At 45.8% G+C, this 25309-nt stretch overlaps 1 protein-coding gene across 3 annotated transcripts in view; it reads right to left on the bottom strand.

The window, feature by feature from the left end:
• Positions 1-11681: 11681 nt before the first annotated feature.
• Positions 11682-25309, bottom strand: part of SERTM1 (serine rich and transmembrane domain containing 1) — a 44060-nt gene continuing 30432 nt past the window's right edge. For all 3 annotated transcript variants that reach the window (XM_084616953.1, XM_084616954.1, XM_084616955.1), the window contains exon 2: positions 11682-12793. In XM_084616953.1, coding sequence (XP_084473079.1) covers positions 12286-12609 — 324 coding nt within the window. In that variant the 5' untranslated portion in view covers positions 12610-12793 and the 3' untranslated portion in view covers positions 11682-12285. The remainder of the gene's footprint in view (positions 12794-25309) is intronic.

Genomic DNA, 25309 nt, shown 5'->3' with positions numbered 1-25309 from the left:
GGCTAGATTGTCGGGCTCAACGGGTAGTGATCAATGGCTCCATGTCTAGTTGGCAGCCAGTATCAAGTGGAGTGCCCCAAGGGTCGGTCCTGGGGCTGGTTTTGTTCAATATCTTCATAAATGATCTGGAGGATGGTGTGGATTGCACTCTCAGCAAATTTGCGGATGATACTAAACTGGGAGGAGTGGTAGATACGCTGGAGGGGAGGGATAGGATACAGAAGGACCTAGACAAATTGGAGGTTTGGGCCAAAAGAAATCTGATGAGGTTCAATAAGGATAAGTGCAGGGTCCTGCCCTTAGGACGGAAGAACCCAATGCACAGCTACAGACTAGGGACCGAATGGCTAGGCAGCAGTTCTGCGGAAAAGGACCTAGGGGTGACAGTGGACGAGAAGCTGGATATGAGTCAGCAGTGTGCCCTTGTTGCCAAGAAGGCCAATGGCATTTTGGGATGTATAAGTAGGGGCATAGCGAGCAGATCGAGGGACGTGATCGTTCCCCTCTATTCGACATTGGTGAGGCCTCATCTGGAGTACTGTGTCCAGTTTTGGGCCCCACACTTCAAGAAGGATGTGGATAAATTGGAGAGAGTCCAGCGAAGGGCAACAAAAATGATTAGGGGACTGGAACACATGAGTTATGAGGAGAGGCTGAGGGAGCTGGGATTGTTTAGCCTGCAGAAGAGAAGAATGAGGGGGGATTTGATAGCTGCTTTCAACTACCTGAAAGGGGGTTCCAAAGAGGATGGCTCTAGACTGTTCTCAATGGTAGCAGATGACAGAACGAGGAGTAATGGTCTCAAGTTGCAGTGGGGGAGGTTTAGATTGGATATTAGGAAAAACTTTTTCACTAAGAGGGTGGTGAAACACTGGAATGCGTTACCTAGGGAGGTGGTGGAATCTCCTTCCTTAGAGGTTTTTAAGGTCAGGCTTGACAAAGCCTGGCTGGGATGATTTAACTGGGAATTGGTCCTGCTTCGAGCAGGGGTTTGGACTAGATGACCTTCTGGGGTCCCTTCCAACCCTGATATTCTATGATTCGATGATTCTATGATTTGACCTGGTCTTGGGGTTTTCCCACTCTTTGGCATACCTCCCAAGACTGGACATAGGTAGAAACATCCTTGCCCATTCCCTCCCAGTGGAATGACTTTCCCAAATGGTCTTTGGTTCTGTTCACCCCAGCATGGCCAATGGGATGATCGTGGGCTAAGCTTAAGAGCTTTATCCGGTACTTAGTTGGAACTACCAACTGTCTCTGAGGATGCCAGTCTTCCTGGTGTGCACCAGAAAGAGTTTCCTTGTATAAAAGTCCTCTTTCTACAGCAAACCTGGATCGATTAGAAGAGCTGAGAGGCGGTGGGTTGCTCCATGCCACCGTCCAAGCTATTTGGAGGCTTTCATCTGCTTCCTGTTCAGTCTGGAACTGTTCCCTTGATGCTGGAGACATCAGTTCCTCATTGGATTGTGGACCTGGGCTTGGTCCCTCTGGAAGTGATGCAGGTGATGGGGCTGTTTCCGTTGACTGTGACCCGCTCTCCGCTGGTGCACTATGTTGGGGTTCAGGCTCTGGCTGAGCCTCTTGTGTAGGGTTATCTACTGCTGCTGGTGCAGGTTTGGTGGGGCCCTCTGGTGTTGGGGTTGCAAGTACTGGATTCAGTGCTGGCAATGGTTCTGGTACTGGTTGTTCCCTCGGTTCTGATTCTGAGACTCCTTTTCTTTTTGTGAATACAGACTAACACGGCTGCTACTCTGAAACTACTGCTGTTGCAGATGTTGGCATAGGGTCCGGTTCCATCACCTCTGCTGAGCCTTTGCCTTCTCCTTCTCCAGTGCATGCTTCCTCTCTTTTTCCTTCTCCTCCTTTTCTTTTTCTTTTGCTTCCATTTCTCTCCTATGGGCAGCCTCCCTTTCTTTTTCTTTGGCTGCTTGTGCATCCATCTCCATCTGTCTGAGTTCTACCCGTCTTTCATGTTCCTTTTGTTTTTCCTCAGCCTCAGATCTGGCTAATTCCAGCTTCTGTTGAACAGTGCAGTCTGTCATCCTAACCACTCTGTTTTTAACCAACTTTATACCCGAGAGTTAGAAAGAAAACAAACAAACAAAAAACCTGGCTTGTAAAATTTTGCTGTGCTGTAACCTGATACCTTTTTCTCTGATAGCTAAAGAAAAATCCTTTTGTTATGCCTGCTGCTTTGTCCCCCAGGCAGAGAGACAGAATCTACAGCTGCAATCACCTTTTACAAAACCCTTTAAAATCTTGCTGTGCTTCTGGTTCAAAATGATCTCTGGTTCAAAATGATCCCACCACTCTGCCACCATGTCAAGGTTCCTTCCCCACTCTGAACTCTAGGGTACAGATGTGGGGACCTGCATGAAAGACCCCCTAAGCTTATTCTTAGCTTAGATTAAAAACTTCCCCAAAGTACAAACCTTGCCTTGTCCTTGAACCGTATGCTGCCACCACCAAACGTTTTAAACAAAGAACAGGGAAAGAGGCCACTTGGAGATGTCTTCCCCCAAAATATCCCCCCAAGCCCTACACCCCCTTTCCTGGGGAAGGCTTGATAAGAATCCTCACCAACTGGTACAGGTGAACACAGACCCAAACTCTTGGATCTTAAGAACAATGAAAAATCAATCAGTTTCTTAAAAGAAGAATTTTAATTAAAGAAAAGGTAAAAAAATCACCTCTGTAAAATCAGGATGGTAAATACCTTACAGGGTAATCAGATTTAAAACTTAGAGAATTCCTCTAGGCAAAACCTTAAGTTACAAAAAGACACAGCTTATTTTACCAGCCATTAAACAAAAGAAAATCTAACGCATGTTCTAGCTAGATTATTTACTAACTTTACAGGAGTTGTAAGGCTGCATTCCTGATCTGTTCCCCCCCCACCCCCCCAGATTTGAAAGTATCTTTTCCCCTCATTGGTCATTTTGGTCAGGTGCCAGCGAGGTTATCTTAGCTTCTTAACCCTTTACAGGTGAAAGGGTTTTGCCTCTGGCCAGGAGGGATTTTATAGCACTGTATACAGAAAGGTGGTTACCCTTCCTTTTATATTTATGACACTTGTTATGAGCCAGATTCAGCCTGGGAAAAAAGACTGGGGGAAAAGTCTGTGGAAAAAGGCTCTCAGGAGCCCTGGGCAACCTTGGGTAACAACAAGGAGGACTTTGTTGATGAGGAAGAGGAAGAGGAGAATGAGAAGCAGGCAAGCAGAGGATCCATTCTCCCTGACAGCCAAGAACTTTTTTTAACTCTGGAGCCCATCCCCTCACAGGACCAATTGTCGGCAGAGTATGATGCCAGGGAAGGCACCTCTGGTAAATGCACATTTTCAGTCAGACCATAGGGGTTACATGCTATTATTTTTAATGTTGAATCTGCATTTAAGAATTGGGATAGAAGTTATTGGTGGCCACTCCAGCTACGCAGAGGGTGCTCTCCGAAAAGGACTGCTTATGTGCCCAAGGATGGCCTGGGAATCCTCCATGGAGGTACTCTGCAATCCTGTGCAGAAGATTTCTGGGAAGGGCTGCCTTATTTCGTCCACCATGGTAGACACTTTCTCGCACCACTCCAGTATTAACTCTTCTGGCATCATTGCGGCACACAGTACTGCAGCATAAGGACCAGGTCTGTACCCAGACATTTGCAGCATCTGCTCCTTTTCCACCTCTGTTACCGTCAGGAGTGTGATATTGCATATAGTCACCTAGGGGAAACGGGGGAAGTTTTAAATGCTAGCCCTTAAACCGCAAGCAATTCGATAAATAATCCGTCCCCTATCTGGTGAATTCTGGTCACACAATGACACTTTCCCAAGCATGCCCTAGTTGTCATTGGAAGAGATCACCGTGTATTTCAGCCAGCATTTAAACGGGGGGGGGGGGGTGATGCTTCCTGTTTGTCTCCCTTCCACCGCAGCCCAGTGCTGCTTTTGTAACAATCAAACTATTTGTGGGGATTTATGCTTGTGCCTGTCATCAAGCACTATCCAGGTTGCTACAAGAAAGGGGGTTGTGCTGAGGTTGCAACCATTGATCCCAAGGATGTCTTAACAAAAGCTGCAGCACTAGACCTCTCACCCATGCCTTGTGGCCTTACTCACCATGGGCGTAGCAGCAAACCAACTCTTGCAGTAGCCTGTGGTTGTGATTACATTGTGGCTTGCAGGGAAGTGAACTGAGGGGTGTTTCTTTTATAAAAAGATTTAACCTTGCACCATAAATAATGTATGCACTGTCAATGCTACCCTTGTGCTTTGTATTCTTTGCAGCTGAAACCTTGTCCGTAGGCGCATCCTCCACACCAGGACAGAGACTTTCCCAGATTCAAAGGCAGAAAAAGAAGACTTGGGAGGACATATTCAATGAGTTAATGTGCATCTTCAAGAGTGACAAGATGGAGCTCAGCCCATGGAGGATTGCACTGTCGGAGAGCCTGCACAATGACCGTGAGGACAGGAAAGCATGCAGGGAACACAAGCGTGACACACAGGACAAGATAGTGTGGATTATGAAGGGGCAATCAGACATGTTGAGGCATCTGGTTGAGGTTCAAGAAAGGCAGCTGGATGCTGGAGTCCTGCTGCAGCCTATGCTTAACCTGCTGCTATCGTTGCCAAGTTCCACATCCTTCTCCTGCAGACGTCCTATGAGGTGTGTGTGTGTGTGAGTTCGGTATCCCTTGCACTCAACACCAGGGTTGGGTACAAGGACCAGAAGGTGCCCATTCCCTCACCTTTGATTGTTGTTGCATTGTAATTGTAAGCAAGCTGTCCTTGTTTCCCCTGCCCCCTCAGTGTTATCTTACTTTTGTCCCAGGTTATCTTACTTTTCTTTGCTGCCTCTCAGTGTTTGGGAGCATAATAAAAATTAATGGATTGAGAGAAAAGGCTCTTTATCCATTCAGCACACTGTGGTTAGTGGGGGTGTAGTTTACAAGGGAGTACATGCAATGAAGGGGACAGCTAGGTAAGGAACAACACACATAAGTGTCACAATACTGTCAGTCATTGATGAAACTAGTTTTCAAAGCCTCACAGAGATGCAGTGCGCCTTGATGTGCTCTTCTTACTGCCCTGGTGTCTGGCTGCTCAAAATTGGCTGCCGGGCGATCTGCCTCCGTCCCCCACCCTGCCAGAAACTTTTCTCCCTTTGTTTCACAGATATTATGGAGCACACAGCAGGCAGGAACGACAATGGGAATATTGCTTTCACTGTGGTCTAATCTAGTAACCAAACTACACTAGTGGGCTTTTAAATGCCCAAAGGCACATTCCACCACCATTCTGCACTTGCTCAGCCTGTGGTTGAACTGCTCCTGCCAAGGCTGCCTGTGTATGGCTTCATGAGCCATGGGAGCAAAGGGTAGGCTGGGTCTCCCAGGATCACAACTGGCATTTCAACATCACCAATGGTTATTTTGCAGTCTGGAAAGAAAGTTCCTGCTTGCAGCTTTCTGAACAGACTGGAGTTCATAAAGATGTGCGCGTCATGCACCTTTCCCGACCATACCACACTGATGATGGAACAGCCCCTTTGATCCACCGGCACTTGCAACATCATTTCAGTTTATGTACTCTTTGGCAAGGTGGTCGGGTGCCAAGATAGGGATATGCATTCCATCTATTGCCCCACCACAGTTAGGGAACCCCATAGCAGCAAAACCATCCACTATGTCCTGCACATTGCCCAGAGTCACTACCCTTCTTAGCGGAAGTCTGTGGATTGCCCTGGCAACTTGGATCACAACAGATCCCACAATAGATTTACCCACTCCAAATTGATACCCCACTGACCAGTAGCAGTCTGGCGTTGCAAGCTTCCACAGAGCTATCACCACTCACTTCTCAACTGTCAGAGCAGCTCTCATTTTAGTATTGCTGTGCTTCAGGACTGGGGAATACTTTTTGCACAGTTCCATGAAAGTGGCCTTGTGCATTCAAAATTTCTGCAGCCACTGCTCATCATCCCACAGCTGCATAACTATGCGGTCCCACCAGTCAGTGCTTGTTTCCCAGGCCCAGAAGCAGTGCTCCACCATGTAAAGATCATGCACAACTGTCGCCAGAATCTGCAAATTGCTCCACTCCATTGCTTCTAGCAGGGCTGCTTGCATGGCATCACATTGTTCTGTGCAGCGGCTCCTGCTTCAGCTGAGCAAATACGGCAGGATAAGGCGTGAGGTGTTTGTAATGCTCACAACAACAGTGTACAGCTGAGTGGGGTCCATGCTTGCTGTGCTATGGCATCTGCGCAGGTAACCCAGGGTTAGGAAAAAAGGCACAAAAAGGCTGGTTTGTTTGCTGTTGATTTCAAGGATGGAGGTAGGGAGGGAGGTAAGTGCATCATGGGAGGCTAATGCCACGTTCCCATAACCACCCACGCAAATGTTTTGATCCCATGAGGCATTGCAAGCCCAACCCAACATTCCACTCGGTTCCATGGACTGTGGGATAGCTACCCACAGTGCAGTGCTCCATGAGTCGTTGTAAGCCCTGCTAGTGAGGATGCGCTCCACCGACACAATGTGCATAGTGGGGACATGCAGAATCGACTGTCTTAAATCGGAGGCTCAATGTCGACTTAAATAAAATCAACCTAATTTTGTAGCGTAGAGATAATATTACCCATTTTCATGCTGCGGCTCCTACCTCCTTTTTTTATATGAGTATTAACCTCATTTTCTGCAAAGGAGACACAGGTGACTGAATTCAGGCCTTGGCAGGTAAATGAAGATTGAGCTGGTTTTTAGCTATCTTGTTTTAAAGTTAATTTATTTGTATTTATAAGTCTACACACAAACACATTGGGTTACAGATTTTGGGATCTTAAACAGCTTTTATAAAGGAAATGTTACTTCTTGTTCAACTTTAAATAAATAACTTAGTATTTCCCCATGTCCTTTCACCGGTTTCTAGTGAAAATTGAGTGAAGCTGTTTCAGGAAAACTCTGTCTGTATGAATAGAGTAATTGAGAGACTAAATATCTTTATAAAAACAGGGTGGATCAGCAATCCCAGTGACTTAAGTTCTTTATTTTGCAACAAAATGCTTTGGCTCTTATAAGAATCTAATCAACACCAAAACTTATTGTATAATACGTTAATTTTTAAAAGTTGAAAACACCATCTCCAATTTAATCTGCCTTTGTCTGGCACTGAATAATGATATTTCTAATTACTACATTTACATTTGATGGTAAAAAACCTGCATTTTCATAGAGCATACAATTAATGTTGGATGTTGGGATATGTGTCCTGCCAGTAGCAAACTGATAACCTGGAGGATAAAAATGTTTTAAAATGTGTAAAAAAAGTTTGTGGAGTGTTCCATGTACAGCTGCGGCCTCACAGGCTGTAATATACCAACAACTTCTTAACTTTAACATGCTGGCCAAATAATACATGACTTGCTACTCCAAAGAGCCAGTTATCTCTAGAGAGATGCTGGGTGACGGGTGTGAAGGGTGCTGGTGCAGGAGGCACACAGACCTCTGCAGGATCAGGCACACCATTTGTAAGGGGATCGGTAACACCAGTCAGTTACAGCTACTGGTGCAGCTCTTCTAGTTAAGACCAGCGATGACACATCTCTCTTCTTCTCATGGTCCTTTAACTGAGTTGGATCTTGCTCAAGGGCAAAGCCTCCATTCACAGTAGGTGGAATGATTTTCACGATTGAGCCCAATGAACTATTCCCCTTGGAGCACGTTCTGTAATGATGCTATAATGTAATAACTGGAACAATTTGGAGTAATTTGAAGGCTGCAATAACAAACCAATCTTTGCATTCCATATTGTATCACTGTCAATTTAATGGGACTAAACCCACGTCAGGTTTGCTGGAGACCTCACAGAATTGTGCTTTGCAATAATAATAATTGCTTTATGACAGTAACTGAATACAGGACTCTGTTTTAATCAAGGGAGCTACTGTATTACATTTGGACACAATAGACAGTTACTCAGAGTATATCATACCAATTATGTAAGTGTGTATGGGTCTGTTCTCTATGCTGGGATCAATCCTGAAAACCCTTATTCCCCTGGGGCTAAGTTATGCCATTTCAGCAAGGCCCAAACTATGGGGTGTGTGGAGCACTGGGAGGCATCCAGGCTTACCATATGTGACCCTGAACTCCCTAGAGCAGGGAGAAGGCATGCCCATTACTACACCTCTTAATGGGGTGCAGCTTATTCTCCCACCATGCATACTGGGTCCATTATGTAGTGTGGAGGATGGGCTGGGCCATGGCCTCACCTCTCCGCAGCTCTTCTTATCCTCACTGGGGCACTGTGCATCCCTGGTGGAGTAAGGAGAGAGCAGGCTCTGTGAAGGGACTACGACGTTGCCTGGCCCTTACACAGGCCACTGCCAAGAAGGATTTGCCTTGCTCCTCCACCCCACTGTGCATCCATGTAAGGAGAAGGCAGAATCTGGCCCTTCACAAGAAGCCTGGGAAACAAGCAGGGAGAACTGGAAGTCCTGGCACAGTCAAGGAATTATGATGTGATTGGAATAACAGAGACCTGCTGGGATAACTCACATGACTGGAGTACTGTCATGGATGGATATAAACTGTTCAGGAAGAACAGGCAGGGCAGAAAAGGTGGGGGAGTTGCACTGTATGTAAGGGAGCAGTATGACTGCTCAGAGCTCAAGTATGAAACTGCAGAAAAACCTGAGTGTCTCTGGATTAAGTTTAGAAGTGCGAGCAACAAGGGTGATGTCGTGGTGGGAGTCTGCTATAGACCACCAGACTAGGGGGATGAGGTGGACGAGGCTTTCTTCCGGCAACTCACGGAAGTTACTAGATCGCAGGCCCTGGTTCTCATGGGAGACTTCAATCACCCTGATATCTGCTGGGAGAGCACTACAGCGGTGCACAGACAATCCAGGAAGTTTTTGGAAAGGGTAGAGGACAATTTCCTGGTGCAAGTGCTGGAGGAACCAACTCGGGGCAGAGCTCTTCTTGACCTGCTGCTCACAAACCGGGAAGAATTAGTAGGGGAAGCTAAAGTGGATGGGAATCTGGGAGGCAGTGACCATGAGATGGTCGAGTTCAGGATCCTGACACAGGGAAGAAAGGAGAGCAGCAGAATACAGACCCTGGACTTCAGAAAAGCAGACTTTCACTCCCTCAGGGAACTGATGGACAGGATCCCCTGGGAGAATAACATGAGGGGGAAAGGAGTCCAGGAGAGCTGGCTGTATTTTAAAGAATCTTTATCGAGGTTACAGGGACAAACCATCCCGATGTGTAGAAAGAATAGTAAATATGGCAGGTGACAAGCTTGGCTTAACAGTGAAATCCTTGCTGATCTTGAACACAAAAAAGACGCTTACAAGAAGTGGAAGATTGGACAAATGACCAGGGAAGAGTATAAAATATTGCTCGGGGATGCAGGAGTGAAATCAGGAAGGCCAAATCACACCTGGAGTTGCAGCTAGCAAGAGATGTTAAGAGTAACAAGAAGGGTTTCTTCAGGGATGTTAGCAACAAGAAGAAAGTCAAGGAACGTGTGGGCCCCTTGCTGAATGAGGGAGGCAACCTAGTGACAGAGGATGTGGAAAAAGCTAATGTACTTAATGCTTTTTTTGCCTCTGTCTTCACGAACAAGGTCAGCTCCCAGACTGCTGCACTGGGCAGCACAGCATGGGGAGGAGGTGACCAGCCCTCTGTGGAGAAAGAAGTGGTTGGGGACTATTTAGAAAAGCTGGACGAGCACAAGTCCATGGTGCTGGATGCGCTGCATCCGAGAGTGCTAAAGGAGTTGGTGGATGTGATTGCAGAGCCATTGGCCATTATCTTTGAAAACTCATGGTGATCCGGGGAAGTCCCAGAAGACTGGAAAAAGGCTAACGTAGTGCCCATCTTTAAAAAAGGGAAGAAGGAGGATCCGGGGAACTACAGGCCATTCAGCCTCACCTCAGTCCCTGGAAAAATCATGGAGCAGGTCCTCAAGGAATCAATTCTGAAGCACTTACATGAGAGGAAAGTGATCAGGAACAGTCAGCATGGATTCACCAAGGGCAAGTCATGTCTGACTAATCTAATTGCCTTCTATGACGAGATAACTGGCTCTGTGGATGAGGGGAAAGCGGTGGACGTGTTGTTCCTTGACTTTAGCAAAGCTTTTGACATGGTCTCCCACAGTATTCTTGACAGCAAGTTAAAGAAATATGGGCTGGATGAATGGACTATAAGGTGGATAGAAAGTTGGCTAGATTGTTGGGCTCAATGGGTAGTGATCAATGGCTCCATGTCTAGTTGGCAGCCGGTATCAAGTGGAGTGCCCCAAGGGTTGGTCCTTGGGCCGGTTTTGTTCAATATCTTCATAAATGATCTGGAGGATGGTGTGGATTGCACCCTCAGCAAGTTTGCAGATGACACTAAACTGGGAGGAGAGGTAGATACGCTGGAGGATAGGGATAGGATACAGAGGGCCCTAGACAAATTAGAGGATTGGGTCAAAAGAAATCTGATGAGGTTCAACAAGGACAAGTGCAGAGTCCTGCACTTAGGACGGAAGAATTCCATGCACCGCTACAGACTAGGGACCGAATGGCTAGGCAGCAGTTCTGCAGAAAAGGACCTAGGGGTTACAGTGGACGAGAAGCTGGATATGAGTCAACAGTGTGCCCTTGTTGCCAAGAAGGCCAATGGCATTTTGGGATGTATAGGTAGGGGCATTGCCTGCAGATTGAGGGACGTGATCGTTCCCCTCTATTCGACGTTGGTGAGGCCTCATCTGGAGTACTGTGTCCAGTTTTGGGCTCCACACTACAAGAAGGATGTGGAAAAATTGGAAAGAGTCCAGCAGAGGGCAACAAAAATGATTAGGGGACTGGAACACATGAGTTATGAGGAGAGGCTGAGGGAACTGGGATTGTTTAGTCTGCGGAAGAGAAGAATGAGGGGGGATTTGATTGCTGCTTTCAACTACCTGAAAGGGGGTTCCAAAGAGGATGGATCTAGACTGTTCTCAGTGGTAGCTGTTGACAAAACAAGGAGTAATGGTCTCAAGTTGCAGTGGGGAGGTTTAGGTTGGATATTAGGAAAAACTTTTTCACTAGGAGGGTGGTGAAACACTGAAATGCGTTACCTAGGGAGGTGGTGGAATCTCCTTCCTTAGATATATTTAAGGTCAGGCTTGACAAAGCCCTGGCTGGGATGATTTAGTTGGGGATTGGTCCTGCTTTGAGCAGGTGGTTGGACTAGATGACCTCCTGATGTCCCTTCCAACTCTGATATTCTATGATTCTGACTGATGTAAGTAGCTCCACTGAAGTAAGAACTCCTCATGCCTATAAGGGCTCTTAATAAAGGCAATCAGCTGCCAGCAACAGTAATGGGAGTTATGTGTCTCTCAAGGAGAGCAGAGGCTGCTCAGATTGTGTTTGGCTTCATTAACAATAAGCTAGAATAGCACGGACGTATGGAAAGGAGGTGTGTAGAGGCAGAAACCCATTCCCCCTAAGAAGCAGGTAGCTCTGTCAACTGCATGCAAGTAAGTCCTAAAAATATCTTTACAACATACAGTACAGCTTGAGTTTACAACTGTGCATATTTATTCTAGTTGCTTTTGCTAAATAAAATTAAGCAAATATGTTAAAGTGTATGTGAAAATTGACTTCTAGAGGCTTTATACAGAAAGATTCAATGGATTGATATACATAGACAAAATTAATGTTTGTTAACAAAAGAATTATTTTAGTTTTGTTTTAATAACATAATTGAAATACTGAAACGACATCACAATTAAAAACAAAACAAACAAAAAACCCCACCCAATAACTTTAAAATTGGCCAAGGTGCCAATTTGTCTATCAAATTAGTGTGGTGGCATTTTTGTGAAAGTGATCTTGTCCAGAAGGCCCTATCCAGTGAAAAGTCAATGACACACTAACAAAGGGAAATCCAGGTAAGAGGGATACAACTGCAAAGAATTAGAACATCCACCTAGAACCATATTCAAATTTGGCAGGAAGACTGTGTGTATGCATGGATGTGTATACGTATGTCAGAAAGGCAGCATTAATATTACATACATGAAGCTACGACCAGATGCCATTTTCCATGCTCCAAGATGAAAAGCATCATTAATAAAAGGGGAAATGGAAACTAAAAAGAGAAAGAAAACTCAAAGAGAAGTCTAAAAGTCACCTCTTTCATGATTAATAGTCCTCAATGGCAAATGTTACATGCACTATTTCCCTCAAAAGCTAGACAAAGTTGTTCCATTTTCCAATGTATTTCCTTCATTTCTTTTCATGAAGAAAGGTTTGAGAAAGCAGATCGCTGGGAAGAAATACTACAAACTTCTAAATTAGTGAAAGAACTTCCAGCATCACTAGTGTATTCTGGGTACGAGGCACTGGAAGAGATGATGTTTTTCAGCCTCTGAAGTGCAATGATTAATAACAAAAGAAGAAATGCTAAGAGGCTGAGAAATATAGAAACATAGACATAGACATTTGATAAGCGTCCAGCTGAGGAATCCACTGAAGTTGACAGGGATGTGGGATATAGCTCCAGAAAAGTCCCATTTTCCATGTTTCCTACTAATCCAGATGAAGGGTCAAGTTCTGACATTTTGTGTGTGTTTTTAAGGGAATAGATGTTGTAGTCAAAGGCAGTTTTAGAAGTATAAAAAATGCTGTATTCTAGATGCTTTCATTTTTCCATCAAAACATAGGCAAATTGAGTCACCCTGTGATCAGAGTTATTCTTCACTTCTCAAATCCACAGGTAATATAAGATGCTGTATCCTTCAGTCCTGAAAGAAAAGAAAAATAGAATTAATTTACCACTAGACCAGTGCTTTAATTATTCACCCGAGAGAATATAACTTTAAAAACAGTAAATTATTTCCCCATAAAGTTGACCTCAAGGACTTAAAAAATAAAAGAAAAAAAGAAATCAGTATCTGTTGCTTTATGGGCTGATTTCCCCCAAAAGCAGGGATAGAAGGAAAATTCTGCACATACATTTCCCACAGCTTTTACTACCAATTAGCCAGATCCAAAACTTCTGATCCAAACAGCTCTGAACTTGGTGTGGGAGGAAGTCTTGGACTGCAAACCCAGATCCAGATCCAAATTTATCGCTATGTCGACATGGAGCCAAATGAACCCCAGAATCCAAGCACCTTTGACTTTTGTAGAGGAAGGAGATGTTTCATAATGAAGATCCAGATCTGAATTGAGTGCCTCAGGCCCTTTCTATTGATGTCATCTACAGTCATGTTTGCCAGTTCATGCGCCATGTGATGCCTCAACATGAACTAAACTGGTGATATCCCAGCTACTCCCAAACCCTGTTGGAGCATAGTGCTGGCCAAATAAATGCTCTTTCATAATCTATGGTGAAGGTTTGTGCTACAGTATGAATTCCTTGCTACGGGGAATCTTTACAAAATGCAGGATTTCAGGACTTGGCCATCAACTTTCTGTTTCCACACCAAACAAAATAAAAAAATCCTTGTAAAGAGTTAAGCTTGTAATCCTAGAGCCAAGTTTTTAAGCAAGGTGACAGATGGTAAATCCACTACCACTATTAAACCTATGTTGCTGTGCTGTCTTGTCTGAGGTAACCAGAACCAGGGAATTTGCTATGGCTTATTTATTTTACATTTATAAAATGTGCGGATCTAATTTCACAAAGTGCATATACAAAGATTAAAATGCAAGAATCAAGTCATTACCAGGCTGATCTGCTATTGAGAAGGTGGCTTCAATAAAATACACTTCTCAGCCACTGCACCTTTTCCTTCTGACACCCGAGCTCAGCTCGGCCTCGGTATAAGGGCTCATCTAGACTAACACTTAGTTCACTGCACTCTGGGGTGCAAATCTACCCTGCACTAACGTGCCATGCAATGCCACGCAGTAAGGTGTCTGTGTGAACCCTGCTGCTGCACACTACAAGCTCCCTAGTGTGCTTTAACTTACTCCTGTTTCAAAGCGTGGTCAATCAAAGCACACCACAAAACTTTCTGTGGGTGGCAGGCTGGCAGAAGGGTCCGCATGGACACTTACTGTGGGGCAGACTAGTGCAGGGTAGATTTATACCCCAGCCTGCCATGAACTAATGTTTGTATAGACAAGACCTAGGAGAGTGGATTCCATAGCTGAGGAGGGCCCTTCCACTGAAAATACCTTGCCTCCAGAACCCTCATGTTTAAATCTGGAGGCTCAGGTGCCTCAGATGATCCCAACAGTCAGGGTACAACTGAGGCAAGAAGTGGTCTCTATACTAGTGGCTTTTGCACCCAGTGTAGCTAAGCCCCAGTGTAGATATGCTGCACCAGAGTTAGAATGGGCTTAGTGAGTGGAAAATGGGTGTAAAATGCTAATATTCTGTTTCGGTAGGTCTGTACGCCACTGTCCATAAACTTTGTACTCATGTCAATAGCTACTCAAGCTATAAGGCATTGGAGAATCACACCAACTACCTACCTATCTACAATCACATCCATCCTTTGAATGCACCTGTTGAATCCTCTTATATTGTTGGGGAAAGGTAGTGATCTTTTCTTCTCCTACAAGAAGAGAACATCTGCAGAGAATCCAAGGCCTCAGCATAAAGCTGAAGGAAGACAGGGGTCCCACCTGTGATGAGCCTGCTTTGGACCTTAAACTTTAGTTTCAACTCAGTTTAAGTATTTTTAACCTTCATTCCCAGGCTTTGAGGAACATTTTTATCTACTCTTTTTAATGCTTTGGAGAGAAGAGAAGGATTTTCCCTTGTCAAGATTTTGCTTCTAAACCTACTTTTATTAGGTTTGTATCTGCACCTTTCTACTATATCGGTGAGCATTCTATACTCTCCAGCTGGGGAAAGTAAGCAAAGCTGATTTTATAGGTGCCTTAAGGCTCTGATGTATCAATCCTGCACAGGTGCAAAAGAGAGGAGGAAGAACACAAGTGGCCCTTTCATTGTTGTGTCCCTGAGAAAGGGAAGACAAATTTGTAGTCTCTGTGCTCCAGGGATGGAAAAGACTGTGAAAGATTAGTGTCATTAACAGCTCTAGACTACCCAGAGGGACCAGGGAGGAGCCTGGGCCAAGGAGCCCAGGTTGCATGCTGTCCAAAAGTAACACAACAGTCATTTTCCCCTGACCTCCTGGGGGCGCTGTACCCTATTTAACCCTAAGTCTCTTTGCACGGGTCCAGTTCAGAATCATGAGTTCATGAGTGAAACAGGAAGTTAAACTTTTGATGCAAGGAACTCTTCAGCCTTCATCTGACATCATCTTAAAGGGCAAAGGGATTGCCCAATAGTAAAACAGAACAAAACAAAACCACACAAATAAAACAAAACTTCTTATTCCCCTTAAATAAACAGAACTACCTATTCCTATAATAAGTGGTTTTTCTGGCCGTCTTGAGAGGCCTCGCATTTTCAGATGCAACCAGTTTTAACTAAACATTGATATCGTTATTAAGACCCAGTTCTGCCATTTTTATTCCCATTGAGTAGCATTTTACTTCACAGATAATCCCTTGTGACTTCACTAAAGCTTCCTGCAGCATAAGTTCTATGCCATGTAAATAGCGGTGGCAGAATCAGGCCCTTAAAATAATAATGTTATCACTTTGTGGGTTTTTTTTTGGATGTCACACTAAAGCTAAAGTACCTTGGTATGTTTCCATGAAAGTGTTCCAACACTCTTGCCCATAATGCTCTACCTTATAACTGTAACCCCTTGGGGTTTAGAGAGCATGGTCCCTTTAAATCTTTTCCTAAGGGGGGAGGGGAAGCAGTGAGAGAAAGGAGGGAAACTCCAGGTGGGGCTCTGGAGACAGAGAGAGAGAGGGAGAAGGGTGGCGGGGTTCCCAGAAGAGATGGAACCAAATAAAATTGAGGAGAGCCTGGATGCAGCTGAAATACTGGGGAGAGTGAAGGTCCACACTCGTATTTACAACCGCAAAGTGAAGGGCATGGTAGCACTATGTACTCACTCCAAGGAAGCAGATCTTGATAAAGTGCCCAAAGAGGTGCAAGTGGGAGGTATCCCCTGGACAATTTGGGGGCAGAGCAGTCCCCTACTAGTGTGCCTATGTCACTTGAGGTGGATTCTTTAGCGCAGAAATTGCAAGCTCTGATGGTGGATGAGGAAGCGGACAAGAGAGGAATTAATTTTGGCATTAGGAGGGGCTCCAACACGCGCAGCACCCAGCCTGGTGGGATGGGCCAAAGAGCTGGGAAACACTCTCAAAGATGCATTGAAGCTGGCCTATGAAAGTGCTCCATACAAGCGGTTACGTTCTTTCTCGGAGGTGTCACCTGTACCCTCAGGGGAGGATGATTACAAGACCTGGAGGGATTTTATGGTGCCACTTGTCCAAGAGTGGGAATGCTCTGATGCTGAGAAGCGGAAACATGTGCTTGAGAGTCTGAGGGGACCTGCCATGCAAATTGTCCGAGCCCTGAAAGACTCACAACCAGCTAACACAGTGCAAGACTATTTAGAAGCTCTTGAGAGTGTCTACGGTGCTACTGATCGCAGTGAAGACCTGTATTATTGTTACCGCCATACCTATCAGGAGCCCCATGAACGATTGTTGGATTTCATCAGGAGACTAGAGCATTTGCTACAGCAGGTAGTGCGGAAGGAGGGCATCCCCATCAAGCACATTGATTCCGCTAGGTTGGACCAGATCCTTCAGGGCACCTGACAAGATGGATTGATGCTGTGGCGACTGCAGCTGAGGGAGTGGGCCCCAAACCCACCCCCGTTCCACAAGCTCATTCGAGAGATACGTGAAGAGGAGGAGCGATTGTTGCAAGTGGACGCAGTGGTGCAGCCGAAGAAGACAGGCAGTCACACCATGACCGTGCTTGGAGAGATGGAAGAGGCCCCGTCAGTGGCAGCAGCACTGAGAGATTTGACCCGAGAAGTGGCCATGATGAAGGCTCAGGGACATACTGTGCCATCCTCAAGTGGGGAGAGTAGCAGGAGGGGTGATAGCCAGCAAGAAGGTTTCTGTTACAACTGTGGGAGAGATGGGTCACTATGCCTTGGACTGCCAAAACAAGACGGATCATGCAAGGGTATCTCAGAGATTGCAGCAAACCATTAGGGAGCTTCAGGGAAACACCAATGGGGCTTGGGGAAGGAGCAACCCAAGACCCTGAAATCCCAAGGCTTCCCAGAGAAAAACACAAACAGGGGTCACCCAGATTGGCTGGTAGACCCTCAGGCTATAGTACCTGTTCGTATAGAAGGATGATTGTATGAGGCATTGCTGGACAGCAGATCGCCATACTTTATGAATCTTACTACCAAGAATACGTACAGCATTTACCCTTGCGTCCCCTGTCTAGCCTGACAGTATGGGGAATTGGCTGTGACTCCTGCTCCTATCGGGGATATATTCTGTTGAATGTCCGGTTTCCAAAGAACGTTGCAGGAGTAAACCAGGAAATAGAAACATTGGCACTGGTCTGCCCAGATCCAAAGGGAAGAGAGTATGCACCTTTAAATCTAGGGACAAATGCAAACCTGTTCCAGAGATTGGCGTGGAAATGCCGTGAGATGGCAGGGAACAAATATCTGCGGGAGCTGCCAATGCACGCTTTATGTAAAGCCGCATACCAGCGAGCGAGGGGCCCCCAATCCCAAGAGGAGACCAAGGCTAGACCTTTTGGGAGGAACAGATTCCAGTCTGGGGTTTCCCCCATTCCTGCTGAGTGGAAGGACCGCCTGTGTGAAAAGTTAGTCAAGAGGAAAGCTGTTTTCTCTATGCGCAAGTGGGATGTTGGGTGTGCACATGATGTGGAACACCATATCCAAATGCAGGATGGTCGGCCTTTTCGAGAGAGGTCAAGATGATTAGTCCCCACTGATACTGAAGATGTGAGGCAGCAGCTACAGGAACTGGCTCAAACAGGTATCACTGAGGAATCCAGGAGCCCCTACACATTGCCGATCATAGTAGTACGAAAGAAAAGTGGAATGGTGTGCATGTGTGTCGACTATCACACTCTGAACCGGCGGACGATCCCTGACCAATACACAATGCCCCAGGTGGATGATGCCTTGGATAGCCTGAATGGTAGCTGCTGGTTCTCTGTCCTTGACCTCTGCAGTGGATACTATCAAGTGCCCACGGCCCCAGAGGACCGGGAGAAGACAGCATTCATCTGCCCCTTACGGTTTTACCAATTTAATTGCATGCCCCAGGGAGTATCTCAAGTTCCAGTCATGTTTCAGTGACGCATGTTGCTGGTGGTAGCGGACATGCACCTTTTGGAGTGTCTGGAGTACTTGGATGACATTGTAGTGTTCGGGTGCACTTTAGAAGAACATGAGACTCGGCTGTGTAAAGTCCTGGATCGTTTGGAACACGCAGGCCTCAAGTTATCCTTAGACAAGTGCATCTTCTGCCCAACATCCGTGCGGTATGTGGGACACATAGTGTCTGCAGATGGTATAATTACAGACCCAGAGAAGGTGAAGGTGGTAATTCCTTGGCCGAGGCCCACGACTCTCAAGAAATTATAGTCGTTTCCAGGATTCTGTGGCTATTACCGCAGGTTCATCAAGAATTTTTTGCACATCGTACATGCACTCACAGAGCTCACCAAGGGATACCCCCCACAAATAAGAAGAAGGGGAACGCACCTCGGCATCAGTACTGTAATGTGGGTGCACCTTTTGGAAAGCAGCGGACTGCTGAGTGTGAAGAAGCTTTCCGTAAAATCATTCAACAGCTCACTCAAGCACCTGTTTTGGTGTACGCTGATCCCACTCAGCCATATGAACTTCATGTTGATGCAAGGTACACAGGTTTAGGCGCTGTCCTTTCTCAAGAGCATGAGGGCAAACTCCAACCGGTAGCGTTTGCAAGTCGAGATCTCACACCGCCTGAGAGAAACTACCCTGCTCATCAAGTGGAGTTCCTGCCATTGAAATGGTCCATCACCGAGAGGTTTCATGACTACCTCTATGGGGCCAAGTTCACTGTAAAAACCGATAATAACCCTTTGACATACATCAAAACAACAGCAAAATTATCCATAGCAGGGCACCGGTGGTTAGCGGCACTCTCTGCCTATGATTTCACTCTGCAGTATCTACCTGGGTGAACAAACATGGATGCAGATGTCTTGTCTCGGCGGCCTCATTCTAAAGATTTATAACCCAATGATCAGATGAATGTGGAGACCCCTGAATTGAGAGCTTTATGCCAATGGGTATCCATTGTGGAGGAAAAAGCCACAGCTAATGGAGAATGAGCAATTGACTGTCTGGGTGCACCACAAGAAGCCATATCCATAGTCTACTCAAGTTTTACTAGAGTACAGGACCCTCAGCTACCCAGACTAAAGGATCGAGAGGTGGAGCATGCCCAGTGAGCTGATCCACGGATGAAGGACATCCTTTATGCATTGGAAAGGGGAAAGGATCCCAAGGCTATTCGACTGAGTCTCCCAGAGGAGGCCCTTTTGCTGAAAGAATGGGACCACCTATTGGTTCGGGATGGATGACTTTATCGAGGGCAGAAGCATGCCCAGAGGCCTCACCCAAAGCAATTGTTGCTACCGCAGAAGTACTGGTGAGGCGTGTTAGAGGCCTGCCATAATTGAATGGGGCATCTGGGAGTCAAGCGATTGGAGACAAGAGTTAAGGGAAGATTCTATTGGCCCCAAATGGGGTATGGCATTGCCTACCATCTTCGCACCTGCACCAGATGTATCCAACGAAAGACTCTGCCTACGCAGGTGGCTCCTCTTGTCAGCATCACAAGTTCTGCACCCATGGAGCTTGTCTTTATGTACTTTCTAGCATTAGAGCCTAACCATCGGGGTACTGCAAATATTTTGGTGGTCACTGACCATTTTACTCATTATGCCCAGGCTTATGCCACCAAAGATCAAAAAGCTTCCACAGTTGCCAAGATCCTGTGGGAAAAGTTCTTCATTCACTATGGGTTGCACGCCAGACCACACTCAGATCAGGGACAGGATTTTGAAAGTCGGTTAATAAAAGAACTTTGTAAGTTCATGGGGATCAAGAAATCACGCACCACCCCTTATCATCCACAAGGGGATCCACTATCAGAATGATTCAACCGCACACTGCTGAACATGCTGGGAACTCTGGAGCCTCAGCAGAAAAAATACTGGAGCCAGCACATGAAGCATCTGACACATGCGTATAACTGCTCTCGACATAATGCAACTGGGTTCACACCATATATGCTAATGTTCGGTCAAGAAGCCTGGTTGCCGGTTGATCTCTGTTTTGGAGTGTCTTCAGGTGGGGCACTCCCAGAAACATACTTGGGGTATGTGACTCGCTGAAGAAATCAACCGAAGGAGGCATATCGGATAGCGACGTAAGCAGCTGGTCACCAGAATCAAAAGAATAAAACCCGATATGATCAGCAAGTGAGGCAACAGGAGATTCAGGTTGGTGACTGAGTTTTGGCCCAAAATCTCGGCCTACAGGGAAAACACAAAATTGCAGATCATTGGGAGTCACACTCATACATTGTAGAGAAGGAACTTGGGGATCTACCAGTATATCACATACATCCTGAGGGCAGTCATGGCCCCACCAAAACTCTCCACCAGAATCATTTGTTACCTGTAGGACAAGTATTGTTTCACCATAAGGATGTTTCCACAGATTTTGAGCCTCCTGGCCCCATGAGTCAGACACAGTCCCAACAATGGAAATATACCTGTCCGCTGCAAACGCCCAGCTCCTCGGAGAGTAAGGATGAAATGAGGTTTGGCAATCATCCAGTTTGGAATGCCCCGACCCTAATGGACCCTCTTGTTGCACAAAGAGATGGTGAAGGGGAAGAACCCATATTGAGCACTTCCGATGCCCCACTGTCCAAAGCTGTGGAGACCCCCCCCCCAAGAACATGATGAGGAAGATTCAGTGCAGGCAGAGAACCCTGTACTGCAAACAGCCACTTTAAACCCAGATGCCCTCGAATTCATGTCTCAAGGATCCATCATCTTGCCTCCATGTTCAGTGTGTCACCTCAGCCAATACCTGACAGCCAGCCTAGATGTTCCTCCAGGGAAGGGAAGCCCAGGTGTGTGCTGACATAGGATCATTTAGGGGAACCCAGTGACCTACAGATCTCTGGGGGTGCCATGGGGGATGAGTTGCCTCATGGGAAACCTGTTCCACCCCTCGGGGTCCTGTGGGATGGATGACGGGAATGCTCCTGACGAATGGGGGCCCTGGGTCTCCTGCTGGGGATCCATGGTGTAGTTGCCCACTTTGATGGGGATATAAAGGATTATTTCTTTTGGGTGGGGGAGAGTGTAACTCCTTGGGGTTTAGAGAGCATGGCCCCTTTAAATCTTTTCCTAAGGGGAGAGGAGGAGCAGTGAGAGAAAGGAGGGAAACTCCAGGTGGGGCTCTGAAGCCAGAGAGAGAAGGAGAAGAGTGGCAGCCCGCAGGCCCTCACAAAGTGAAGCAGCAGAGAACCTGCCTGAAGCCTGGGAAGGACATGGCAGCCAAGCGGGGACACCCCAGGACAGGAGCCAAGAGGAGCACTGTGCCAGGGAGGAATTGCCTGAGAAGGACAGGCCGGAGCTAGACCCAGTATCACTGCTGCCCAGAGCTGCATGGGGCTGTGAGTACTGGGGCTTGTGACTCTGCACTGGGAAGAAGGAGGGAGGCTGCTAGTTAGTTAAGTGGGGAGGTGGTCTCTCTGTGTGGCTTTGCAGAAAGCAGCACAAGAGGCCACCAGAGGGGTTTGTTGGGGAAAGTTCACTGCCGCCAAAGACGATCAGGAGCACCCAAGACTCAGCACTGAACTGGAACTTTGCTCAGGATTCCTGAACTCTGTGTGCAGACACATTGCTCGGTGTCTGCCCTTTCCAACTGTGCTACCACTGGGCCTGTGGGGCTTTGGTTTGGATGCAACCCTGTACTACTGCTCCCCCTACATTTCCCCTTGTTGTTTTTCTCCTCTCATTCCTCTGTAAATACATTTTTCCCTTTGTTATATCCATTGTACTTTTCCTGTGGGTGTGTGTGTTCACTCTGGGGGGTTTAGAACAGGTGCCTCTGGGGTGGAAGAGATTTTTCCTGCTGCATTGCTGCACGTGCCATCTCTTGGCCAGAGCTGCCTGCAGAGCAGACTCCATCTTGGCCACGAGGGCGCTAAAGTTACATAATTTTACCTTTAACATTTATATTTCCTGTCAATTCTCCTAACTTAATTATCTGTTTCTTCATGAGGCTGACACTTTCACTGCCTGTGAGAAAAGCAAGAAATTGTACTAATGATCCTCAAGAAGGATGAGATAAGTTTCTGCTGATGCTGTTTCTTCTCTGGCAGACTAATAAAATCCTAAGGAGATACTTATTGAGAGTGCTAAAAATCTGACTTGCAGTCTCTACAATAATTAGCATAAAGTTACCCATCATGCTTTGCACTGTAAATTACATTTAGAGACAATACTATACGCCATAAATAGCCCTATGTATCCAAGTAATAATGACTAAACTAAGCAGTAGATAGTCTTTTAGTAATACAATTCTTTTTTTGTAAACCTTAATTTGTTTTCCATACCTAGACTCCAGTGTAAGTGAATGCATTCTAAGTGTTCACATAGATAAATAAATAATTACACTATGGTATGAAATCTGCCTTGGTTTTATTGCACACACTTTTGCCATTCTTAATCAGGCCTTCAAATGGCCTAAAATGTGTCCACAAAATAATTAGAGGTGCAAAATTGCACCTGTAAATTTCAGACACAAAAAAGAAGGGCAGGTTTTGAAAATCTGACCCTTTTGGTATATATCTTTATATTGATTCATAAAATATGTTGAAACAAACAATTGTTTTAACCCCAGTATTATTTATTCCAAGGAATAATATTTAAAGTACACTGAAATCAGTTATATTAGACTCAACAGGGAGAGATTCTCCTTTACTCACGAAAGCTTATGCTCAAATAAATTTGTTAGTCTCTAAGGTGCCACAAGTACTCCTTTTCCTTTCCTTTAGTGGCACAAAGTGAAGTAATGGGATAAAATGTAATGATTTATTAGTTTGCAATTACTTAAATGTCTTATGGCTAGATTTTGTTTAAAAAGATACGCTTTGATATAAAAGATTTTGTCCTTGATTAATCATCACAGTGAACAGCAGATCAATTGTTAATTACATTTCTCTATAACAATCTAAGAAAGTAATTCATGCTTGTTTTAATTTGTTAAAACATGGGACATTTATTCAAAATTCTTTATAAAACTTTAAATCTGGTATGTCTTACTTTTGCAGTTAAGAATTATGGACCGATTCAACAAAGCATTTTAGGCCCATGCTTAGCTTTAAGCACACAAGTTGTTTCAGTTACTTCAAGGAAATTAATCATAGGCTTAAAGTTAAGCATGCACATATATACACACACACACGGATGACTTGCTGTATTGGGGGCCTTTATGCTCAATGTAGATCATTACAATATCAATTAGATTGTTGTTTTTTAAAAAACTGAATACTGTGAATCAATATCATAGACAGTATAAAATGTTATATTCCAATGGGCTAGACTCCAGTTTCCTTACTCACACAGTTTCCTCACTCACCTGAGTATCTGACCCAATGTAAGCATGAAGTGATGTGAATATGCCTACCACAAGATGAGAGGAACTCTTTGGAAACATTTTGGGGCAACCCAGAAAAAAAGGTGTTTTTTTAAAATACATATTTAAAAGGAAGGAACTTCACATAGAAATGTTAGATTCAAATGTATCTCAGGTGCCTTTTACAAATTTTCATTATCCCGTTGACATTAATGGCAAAGACCTGTTGACTTCAGTTGTCACAGGATTGGCCCTGCAGCTCTGATGTTATTCATAGAATGGTACAAAACCTGTTAGGAGAAAAGAAAATGAAATAGACAGGTAGGCCCTGTTTCTGCATCATTAGGAAGCTGGAAAGCAGCCAGATCTCCCCATCTAGGGTTCCCTCTTCTAGTATAGGTGACTAGCATTGATGGAAGGGCTGTGTGATGGGTGTATCAGGCCCTTTGAGGCCCCCTGCTGGAAGCCTCATGGTCCTACCACACCCCGCTCCAGAAAACAGCAGTAGTGGTGGGACCTCCAAGCGGCATAAGGAGGCTGAGAGGAAGTAGCCAATCAGAGCCCAGCAGGCTCATATAAAAGGAGCTGCTGACAGAGCAGATCAGTTGCTGGCTGAAGTTAGGGGGGCAAGAAACGTGCTCCTGGCTAGATGAAGGAGTTGTAATACCTGGACAGAGCAGTTCCTGGCTGGAGTCAGAAAAGCAAGGAAGGTGCTTCTGCTGATGACTCGGACTCATGCAAGATTTCAGCCCTGAAGTAAGGGTGAAGCTGAAAGTGCTGGGGCTAGTGGGAAAGAAAGAAGGGAAGTGGCTCAGGGAAAGGCAGCAGCAAGTAGTTAAAGAGAAGCAGCTGGTGGCTGCTACTTATAGGGCCCCTGTGTTGGGACCCGGAGTAGTGGGTGGGGCAGGTCCCCTCCCCCACAAGCAGAGTGGCCTGAGCCCAGAGAAGGGAGCTTAACGAAGCCCAGAGAAGAAGAGAGAAGACCCTAAAGAAGGTCAGCATTTAATTGAACCATGTTAACCCAAAAGGGGATCAAACTGAACTAGTAACTCAGCTGGAGAGGTGGGGTCTGGAAGGCTTGCTACAGAGCAAAGAGTCACCAGGGAAGGACGCAGGGGCACTGCTCCATAACAGAGCAGGTACCATGGGAAGCTAGCTCAGGAGGAGCCAAGGCTAATCAGGGTACTGTGGCCCTGTTAGACTGACTGAGAACTGAGCCTGGAGACAGGGCTACAGACTGCAATGTTACAGAGGACACTGTGAGAGCCCCTATTGGATTTGTAGCCCAGAAAGGGACTGTTTTGTTTGTATACCTACAAATGGTGTGTGACTCAGCCAGAGAGCCAAGTCACTGAAAACCTGCTCGAGAAGTTTAACTATCAACAGGGGCTACCACAAGCAGAGCAAAGCTGAGAGAGTGCAGGTGCAGACGCACCTCGCCAGCAGGGGCACTCATTCGAGAGAGTGAGTGGTCTCATCACAGGCTGCGCTTGAGATGTTATGAAGGAGTGTGGCTAAATGGTCGTGGACTGCTTTAAACTCTGCTTGGTCAAACTGGCTCCCCTACCAGCCTCAAGTTTGGAGAGCCACAAACAGAACCTCCAGGCCCAGTGAACAATTAGCACAGTATAGGATTGAAAACTTGCTCTTTTTGGTACAAGTGTGCAAATAATTGAAGGAAACAATCTTGCCTAAACATCGTGGGACAAATTCCTT

Source organism: Lepidochelys olivacea, assembly GCF_965140295.1.
Source record: "Lepidochelys olivacea isolate rLepOli2 genome assembly, chromosome: 1".
Lineage (NCBI taxonomy): Eukaryota > Metazoa > Chordata > Testudines > Cheloniidae > Lepidochelys > Lepidochelys olivacea.
Note: the sequence above shows the minus strand (reverse complement) of the source record. Positions and strands in the feature narration are given on the sequence as shown.